The 10079-nt window shown below is 38.3% G+C and overlaps 1 protein-coding gene across 3 annotated transcripts in view; it reads left to right on the top strand.

The window, feature by feature from the left end:
- The first annotated feature begins 370 nt into the window (after positions 1 to 370).
- fgf13a (fibroblast growth factor 13a) overlaps positions 371 to 10079 on the top strand; it is a 134811-nt gene continuing 125102 nt past the window's right edge. For 2 of the 3 annotated variants that reach the window (XM_017473346.3, XM_017473343.3), the window contains exons 1-2: positions 1469 to 1619; positions 1852 to 2029. In XM_017473346.3, the coding sequence (XP_017328835.1) occupies positions 1981 to 2029 (49 nt within the window). In that variant the 5' untranslated portion in view covers positions 1469 to 1619; positions 1852 to 1980. Of the gene's footprint in view, positions 568 to 1468; positions 1620 to 1851; positions 2030 to 10079 lie in introns of those variants that run through there. The other variant, XM_017473344.3, reaches the window with a different exon arrangement.

Below are 10079 nucleotides of genomic sequence, written 5' to 3'. Positions count from 1 at the left end.
TCTGTTCCACTTGTTAACATACATATTTCATATCAACATTCTCAAACACCTTGTTTTTTTTTTTCTTTTTCTTTATCTTTCTTTTTTATATAACTTCCACACCAAATCATCCCTTTGTTTGTTTATTGGTTCAGGTCAAATCCCTAGTAGTTTGGCATGTTTCAGATATCATCTGGAAATTCAGTTTCTGGACTATTGCTGCCAGTTTAAATCCTAAAGGCGCCTTAGGGAAAAGACTTGAGCAGGCGTCTTGTTACTCCTAAAAATAGCAGCATGCGGATCCTGCACCGCTTCCTCACACCCAGAGGAGGACAAAAAAAAAAAAAAACCACCACCAATCCAGTCAGGTGATGAAAGTGGAGTAGTTCTCACCAGGATTTCATCAACCCATTACATTGTCCTGTAGTTGTCAAATGCTGACAGAGTAGAAAGCTGAGTATTTTGTTAAATCGTAGCCATTATCAGTTTGGCCAGAGAAAAGGGGAACATTTATCTATCTTTCTCTGTGTATTTTTTTTTAAATAGAGCATCTTAAGAACGGCAGCCGTTTCCTCATTAAGTCAAAAGGTAAGGAGAAAAACGTCCAGATCTAAATACGGCTTTTAAACTCTGTCTGTTTAATACGAATGGGTTTGGCTGTAAATGTCAGGCACTGACTGTAGTTTTATCACTTCCTTAATGCACTACATACACTTTTTGAGGTCTGTTACTTTCATGTATATGCTTAATAACTTCTCCAACATCTGGAAGTTGCATCTGGAAGTTGGGAGTGAAACAAGAATAAAAAGGTCGTCTTCTCAACGTGTTCGTAAAACGGAGCTCTGTGAGTAAACCTGCTGATCAGTGATTCCGAATCCGTTTTTAAGCATTTCTCCCTTCTTAGAGTACAGTAGAGGGCTATTTGTACTGATCAGAAGAACGATTTCATGATTGAAGTGTTATTTACGCATTAGGTGTTTTAGTGGCTGCGCTTTGTTCTGCGGTGTAGCGCAAATGGAAGAGACACATGTTGCGCATTTATTTATCTCGACCATTGTGAGTAATGTATAGAGTAGATCACACTGTTTCGTCATTACTGTTAGTGGTACAGCACATCTGTTGCGGAATACTCGCTTCTGACTCATGCAACGCGCTTTGCAGACCCCATCCTCAAATCCCCACGCGCAGCTTGTTAAAATTCCACCAATGACCTTACATTTCGCATCTCTTCTTTCATCATTGTCTTTCCTGTAGCCGATGCGTAAATCATTGGGGTTAGGATGCAGATTAATACCCTGTTGCATTGTCTGGAATCCCTCAAAGCATGTCCAATATAACAGGTCAGTGCAAATTGGCGCTCAGTAGTAGGCTATGTTACAGTCCATGTACAAGCTATGAGATCATCCCTTCTGTAAATTCAGAAGGTGGTTCCTCTGTTTTTTGGTTCGTGTGTCATAGCTTACGTCGGCTGACACTCGGTGGAACCCCCCTCTTTCCTCCTCTTCTCGCTTTTTGTTCGCTTTAGCAACAGCGGAGAGGGGGTCGCGGTTTTAGATGGAAGAGAGCGACGTGCGCGGCGGATGCGTCTTTTTTTTTATATGAATGTGCATTGATGTAGGAGGCAATGTGGACGGGATAAGGTAAGATCATTGTTTCTGAGACGTAAAAAAATAAATAAACACGGGTTTAATGTCCATTAGAGGTGTTGATTGTTGACTTGAGAGCAAGGCGCGCTTTTGAAACTCGCCGTTTTTGTGCACGCAAATGCTGTATTCGCGCAGATTCCTGGGTACTGAGCGCTACATTGCGCCTTTTCTTTCAAATGTCATAACAAATGAATGACTCGTATAATCTCTCAATCTGTTTTCGCAGAGCCTTTCTCTGATTACCTGGCACCTTTGTTTTGGATTTGGCAAGCATCTAATCGAAGAACGAGCTCAAACAACGGGGGGATTTCGATTCCAGTTTAAATCGGGGAATTACGCGTCCAAACTGGGATCTATGAGCGCGAAAGTGGCGAAACCTAAAGAAGAAAAGGATGCTTCCAAGGGTAAGAGGCGAGGCTTGCGATGCTCGAGCGCATCCTCTACATCCTTCGGTTTAAAGCGGCCGTGGTTTATCACCCCCCCCCCCCCCCCCCAACTTCATTGCATTGTCCTTCCAGGCTTCTGAACACACACACACACACACACACACACACACAAAATCAATACAGGCTTTTGTTATCTGTACTACATGCCTTTTTTTTTGTACGCAGCGATCATTTAATTTTTAACTTGCAAAAGATGGCTAATTGAATACCTATTGGCTTTCTGTGTTTAGTTAGATTTATTCAAACACACACACACGCGCACACCAAAATACTCATTCATTCTGTAGCATGCAGGAAGATGACAGCGTCACTGTGATGTCGCTTTAATCGAAAGGCTCTAATGTCACAGGTAGACGACCCTGTGGAATTCCCACCGCAAAGCTCTTTACGCGCTTAGTCGCAGGTTTTGGTAACCAGGCTGTTCAATAATAATAATAATACTAATAAAAAAAAATTCAGATCACACTCGCGCTGATGTGCGATGACGTTGTGTGTTTACTGCGCAATGAGCCATTGCGTACAAACGCGTCGCGCGAGCCGACCGTAAACTGGCCAGCCATTGCCATGGCGACGGGGAGGCTGCGGGGTTGCCAGAGAAACCGAGGCTCTTTTCGACCTCGCGCGTTCTTCAAACACATTTTTTTGGCTCGTTATAAATAAAAGGACACAACTGACCCTACAGTCACTGACCCGTTACAATCATTGACAAAAAAACAACAACAATAGTCATCATGATGTCAGTTTAAACAGGATTTTGAAATGTACTTAAATTTTCAATAACACAAACACTATCTATTTACAGGCCAGCACACAATATCTGCTCAGACTATAGATAATACTCAAGACTTGATGGAATTGTTGTGGACTCATGGAAAACACCAGTGTACTCTCACACAGCACTGTGGCATTTTTATCCATATTGTTGCTGGCACATAGCTACTGTAGAAATGTATCCCCAGGGAACTGCTGAAATAGTCAATGTCTCTATTTCTCCAAACAGCAACTGTGGCCTTTGAAAATAGCTTCGATTATTTGAAACCTTTACAATATGGTTTCTTTAGAGTCACTCTCCTTTATAATTGAATTTCTTCTCACTGTTATATATAATAGGGTGTACTTCCAAACACACAGTTATAGCCTAATAGAATTGTTGTATTTGTAAAATATATTGTATTTTCAACAGCATTAATGAAGTAGTTTCAATCCATATTCAATCCAAATATGTCACCTATAATCATAGCTAATATCTCACGGAAACCTGCATGCTCTAGAGTGTATGGGTAAGGAATCGGGCAGTGGAGGTATGATTATTTGGGCTGACAGCACATGGGGCAGACTTAAGTGTCACATATTTTCTGGTTGATGAATTGATACAGACACAGAGCCAAAGCAATAGATATTCCTAGCATAGTTTAGAGAAGCTTTATTAATCATAAAGCAGCAGAGATGCTTTATATTCTGCTCTGACACCTGTTCTAATCTACCATGCTGAGTGGCTGGCTGCTGCTTCAGTGGAATTTAATTCTGCTGTGGGTATATAAGAAACACCTAAGGTGAAATTTTGGACTTCTTGTCTGTATTACTACAGAAAACCACTGAAGAGAGCTAATTGTTCCTTTATGCCATTTACATAAACTCTCAAACTGCAAAGCCTCATCAGAGCTGATGTAAATCTGACTGTCTAGCCCTTGAGGAAGACTCCATCTGCTTCAGAGACCTGCCACTTTGCATCACCACACTGCTTACTGAAATGTTTGGGAAATTTTCTGGGCCTGTCACTTTTGCACATCACTAGACCCTGTCAGTGTAGGCAAGGTTATAATACAAGCTCACTTCTATCAGTAGCTCATGTCTTTAACCTGCCTGTTCTCAAGCTCCAATACATGTTCAGAAATGACAAGCATTAATTTTTTGACAGAGTAAATTCTTCCCTCCTCTTTAAACGGTACTGCTGTGTTTGCCATTCATTTTTACCTGAGTAGCCTACAACCAGTCAGCAAGGACAATTGTTGTTTAGCCTGCAAGTTAAGAAGCTAATTTCTTAAATGTTGCCTCATAATAACAAACCACAAAATAGTCCATTTTGATTAATTCACATCTTATACCTTTATTACTTTCGATTTAGCGCTTGTCATCATAAATTATATTAATAATGCCACAATATGGCACATTAAGTTCAACAACTGGCTGCTTAGTTGAACTAATTGTGTAATGTCACTGTACTTGCTATAATAAGTACTTACTATAATTAATATAATGCTAGTCTGTAGGTTAGCCACTGGGGTTCTAGCAAACTGAAAGAATAACCCGATGTAGAGATGTAGAATCAATACCAAATAACTAAAGTAATCCTTCATTGGTTCTTCATCTTTCGAGAAAGTAAACCACCTACAGTGCTGTACAAAGATCTTAGGCAACCTACAGTATTTGATGGAAATATGTTATTAATTGCCTTTTTTATTTTTTAACTAATCACTGTTACAGAGAATTGTTTTGGAAGTTTGTTGAGTAATGGTCCATATTGACAGGAACAGCTCTAAAAGGCCCCTCAGCAAATCACTTTTTGGGTTGTGGTTGCAGCTTTATTTATTATAAATTTGTGAAGTCCTATAATATACTGGCTTCATGTAGCTTGTAATTGCCTTGATATTGCTTTGCACATCTCCTTAATGTTAATAACATAATGGAAGCTGTCTAGGATTTTACATGTCGAGAGAGAAAAAACAGTAACAATTCTTCAAATGAAACAACCTACATAGAGTATGTATGTAATTATAAATGCAAGGCAAATTCTTCTTCTTCTGCTTCTTCTTCTTCTTCTTCTTCTTATACTACTTCTTCTTCGTCTTCTTCTTCTTCTTCTTCTTCTTCTTCTACTTCTTCTTCGTCTTCTTCTTCTTCTTCTTCTTCCTCTTCTTCTTCTTCTGCCTCTTCTTCTTATTATTATTATTACTGGTTGATTTACTGTTTACTGTTCAATATAGTCATTATTTTAATCCTTTCATTTAATTTATTTTAGCAAAAAATTCTTTAGATGTGCCATTCTACTGCAAAAAACCCAAAAATTAAACACCAATATACATACACTGTATGGCCAAAAGTATGGGGACACCTAATCATAACACTCATACAGTGCCCTCCACTAATATTGGCACCCTTGGTAAATATGAGCAAAGAAGGATGTGAAAAATTGTCTTTATGGTTTAACCTTTTGATCTTTTCTTTAAAAAGTTCACAAAAATATTCTGCTCTCATGGATCACTGGTTCACTGCTCTCTGGTTCACTTATTTGTTTGGACGAGTGTCATTCCAAGAGTGTTTACATTCAGTATAACTGGGACATTTCACTGTTCACTGTAACACTCCACTTATCTCTGTTTGCTATTTAAAATTACAATTCCAGCAACCATCCTACTGAAATCCTTACTACAGTAGAGTTAGCGACATCATTATCAGACATGGCAAACAATACATTTACTTAATATAAATTTTATATTTATAAAACTGCTGTATAAAAGCATTATCGCGTGTGCAATTGTGCTGTTATACTGAATATTGGCCTGGCTGTGATTACCCGTATCTTCATGCCTACGGCCAGTCGCAGCCGTGCTGATATTCAGTGTAACCACACTCTTGCTTGTGCAATATTGCTTAAATAATGTGTGGTTATTTCATTTTATTTATGGTGGGCTGCAGCCAAACAAGTTAAAGTGGAGCTTATAAATCCTGTCTCTGGGCTCAGTGAAACATAAAAGTATGTCGAATCAGTGCCAGGTATTTTATGGGAACATTTAATTATTTTTGTCATCTGTCAGAATTCTTTCTCTGCAAAGGGGTTTCTTAAACTCTGCAAAAACCTGCCTGGCAATGTGGGTGTAGTAATCTGAACAGCTCTCCATGTCTTCTGCTGGGAACAGTGACGTAAGCAGCCCTGAACTTAGTCTCTGCTCGCAGTCTCAGAGCAGCTTGATGAGGCACAGCACAATTTACTAGGCCATATCCCTCATTTTAATGATCACTACCTAATATTCTCTCCTTCTGTCCTTCTCAGCTTTACTCTGTATACTACTTAGGAAATGTGGACTTCGTTTAATACAGAATGTACTAGAAAACAGCGTAGGTTTCACATAAACTTAAGTAAAGTCTTCAGCCACCTTTCTTGGGTTAAATTATAGAAATGCTTTAAGATTTAGGCCATTAGTCTAGATTATGCAAGCATCTTGAAATTCATCACAAGGTACTGTACACAAAGATGTTTTCTGCATCAAAGGAAGGAGGAAATTTTACTTTTCCAAACATTAAATAAAAATAAATAATTTAACAAATTCAGAAAGCTAAATTATGTTGCTAAATTATACATAGTAAGTTAAAGATCATTTCTCAGACAGAAGCAACGGGTGTTCACACACTTCTGGAATGTATTTAGCTTTACAATGATTTTGACCTTTTTTATATAAATATATTTTGAAACTTGTCATGATTATTGATAGCATCTTCATTTTATAGATTTGTACATGTGCTTTTCCATAGTACTGTACAGATGTTTGTATGAACTATTAAGAGGATTACAGGATATTCAGACAATCACAGTAATGGGTTTTACACAATTTGCATCTATGTACATTTCAATACCCACCAATTAGTAGTAGTGGATTTTTTGTTTCTTAGTGATTGGTAAACTGTTTAAGTGACTGTTTAAATTTTAGAAACCTTTACCCTACTATTTGTTTATGTAGTGACAAGCCATCACAGTTACTGTGATTTGTAGTGAACTGTTTATATTGCACAGTGTGCCCAGTGGAAATTTATTACAAGAAAGTATTTAAGACAAGATCGGCACGGTTAACGAGGTATCGTTGGTGTGTAATATCTCATGTCAGATGCAATCAGAGCAGTCATGCATAGTACTACCAAATTGGCCTTTTTTCTTTCTTACCTCAGCATTGTATGCTGTAAACCAATCCAGTGTTTTTCCAACCATGTTTTTTTAAATGCAATCTCACAGAACACCACTAACAATAATCACTCGAAACGTATTAAACATGCAATAATGTAAAAGTTTGCTGGGAACCATGGCATGGCCTAATCCGCAACAACAAAAATAGCTTAAAAATATAAAAGGCGGTATGTGTTAGGGGTGTAAACCTCAAGCTTCCACACAGTACAATTTCAAGTCATAAGGCAACAGTTTGATATTTAAAGATACCACTCAATCTGCTATGGTATGATACATCTCAGATTGGTTTAGTAGCCTCCAATCGATACTGTGATCTGATTTACTTCAGAATCTGATGTAGGCCTACCATTAATTTGTGAATTATGATGATGTTTAGAAGGTTATAGGCAAATCACCTTAATAGCTACTTACATAATTTACACATCAGCTTAAAAATATGAATTATTTGTACTTTTGTGATAATAACTGATTTATGAGTGTCGATTGCATCAATTAATTTCAGTCATTGCCATTTAAATCGATACATCAATCCAAATCCTTGGATTATTATGCTCCTACCATTGTGAACTTGTTTAATTTTAATTGTAGATACATAATATAAATCAACCATAAACATTTTTAAAAAATGGTGGATGGTACCAGATAGAGTTAGACCTGGACCCTTTGACAAAGCAAAAGATGTTAAATTCAGCACAATTATGGAGAAGCATTGTTCATGATGAAGAAACAGTTGCTTTGTGCTTTTATGCAAGTCATAATAATTTGCAATATTATGTGTCTATCAGTGGCCTAGGAAAGGTGGAGATAAATACGGCCGGTGAGATCTTCCTTAGGTTACTCTAGAATTGGGAATTTCAGAATACATTGTTTTGTTCCAGCCAATCAGCGACTCAGCAGGAAGGTCAAGTTCAGTACATGTTACTACCAATAATACATACAGCTCATGCATGTCAGAGAATGAACAGGTCATACAAACCTCATAATACTGCAGCTTTTACTTTATATCGGTTTCACTGTTACTGAGATGTTAACGTTTGTGACATGATATTATAAGGCATGTCTTACAGTCATATACTACATTTAGGTGCAGTTTAACAATGCATAACAACTTCCTGTTCCATACCATTCCTTGGTATTATCCATGAAATTTACATTAGTTTTGACTTGTTGCTTGTCATCTCTCTAGCAGTGATGATGCTGCACCCATTGTTCCATCCTAGAGGATGATGCCAAGATTGTATTTGTATAATTGCAATGCGCACAGGGATTAGTATTACACAGCATAACTGGATTATAGTCTGTACAGCAAAGCTACAGTATAATGACGCAAACTGGTTATGAAAAGCTGGTCAAGATGATAATTTGGTGGCCAATAAGCAAGATGCTTGTACTCATAAACTGGCTCGTTGCCCTTTATTTCAGCTGTTGCCTGACAATATTTTTATTTTGACAAAGCTTTAATTTCGCCTTACTGTTTGTACATATTAACAGCTGATATCTATGGGAATGAATCAATTGTTTGAAATGGTCTTTTACTCACTTTTCCCTGTGAAACACTACATAGTTATAGAAAACAGAATTCCTGATTGAAGTCAATGATTTTGCTATTTAAAATGGGTTGGCTCATCACAATAGTCACATTCTGTTGCATAAACATGCACAAAACACTATCCATACAAACTGAAGGACAAGGTAACCAAGCTAAATAAAAATGAAACATGTGACTTTTCAAATGACTTATGACAATAAATCAGTGGAGATCTGAAGTGAGATTGAAGATCTCACTGTCTTCCTCAGTGAAGCTACACATGACTCAAACCAAATACTACAGTGCATTATGGGTATACTGTACAAGGGCCGCTAGCGTACAGAATTGGTGTACCGCCTGTGGTGTATTGTAGGTATCAAAGAGGGCACTGGGTACTCTCCGCTTCAATATGTCCCACAAAAATAGTGGAATATGTAGAGAATAGGATATATTTGGAGAAAAATACATTTGAAACTGTTGTCATATAGGATATCACAAGAATATGGCATGGCGGCGCAGTGGATGGTATTGCTGCCTCACAGCTCCAGAACACATCCTGAGCTCGGCTTAGTCTTTGTGAAGTTTCACATGTTCTTCTTGCGTCCACTTGAAGTTCCTCCTGGTTCTTCAGTTTCCCTTCCACCTCACAAAAACATGCTCTAAATAGCCCCTAGGTAAGCTGACCATGTTGTAGTTTGCATGGTATCCTGCGATGGACGGGCATCTCATCCAGGATGTATTCTCACCCCTAGCCCAGTGTTGCTAGGCTTGTACGCTCCAGAGCCACTGTGACCCTGATCAGATTAAAGCGGTTACTGAAAAGGATATGAATGAATGAGGACAGTTTGAGGTCGAAAGATTCCTTCAGCATTGTTTAAACAACTCCAGCCAATTTAATGTGGGGCTAGGTCTAACGTACAATTTTATTCTAAAAATACATCCTGAGCCCACAGTGTACAGGACAGCAAATGACTCTTACTGTCCTCTCAGTAAAGCTTCCTCAGGCCATGCTGCCTGCTACATAGATCTCTTTCACTCCTGTGTATTAGAGTTCAATAGAGTAATCAATAAATCAGCCCTGTGCCTTAAAAGCCACTTCTCACTTGCTGCAGGGTCTAAAGATTCATTAATGTTCGTGCACCTGCAAAAGGCTAAGCTGAGGTCATACAAGTAATTATGAGGAAACCTGAAATTTCTCTAGCCTACTATTGCAGCAGTATCTTTAGGATGCTAGCTTCTGCTGTAGCTGCTGCAGGAAGGAGGCAAAGTCTATGTCAAGCAGCTAGGCGGAAACATTATGATGACAAACAGGTGTTAGACTAGACAGTTAAACTGAACACAAATAATATAGCTCAGTGTGCGTGTGTGTGTGTGAGGAAAAAAACATGGTGTGGCTATGTACTATGAAAATGATTAGCATAAAGTAAGAAAGTCAGAAAATAAGGCCTGACTACTGTTCATAAACAAGTGGCTGGGAAAGCATAGACCATTTTGTGCCAGTGTTTATTGGTCAGGAGAGTGGG

Source organism: Ictalurus punctatus, chromosome 8, assembly GCF_001660625.3.
Source record: "Ictalurus punctatus breed USDA103 chromosome 8, Coco_2.0, whole genome shotgun sequence".
Taxonomy (NCBI): domain Eukaryota; kingdom Metazoa; phylum Chordata; class Actinopteri; order Siluriformes; family Ictaluridae; genus Ictalurus; species Ictalurus punctatus.
This window is presented reverse-complemented; position numbering and strand designations above follow the sequence as displayed.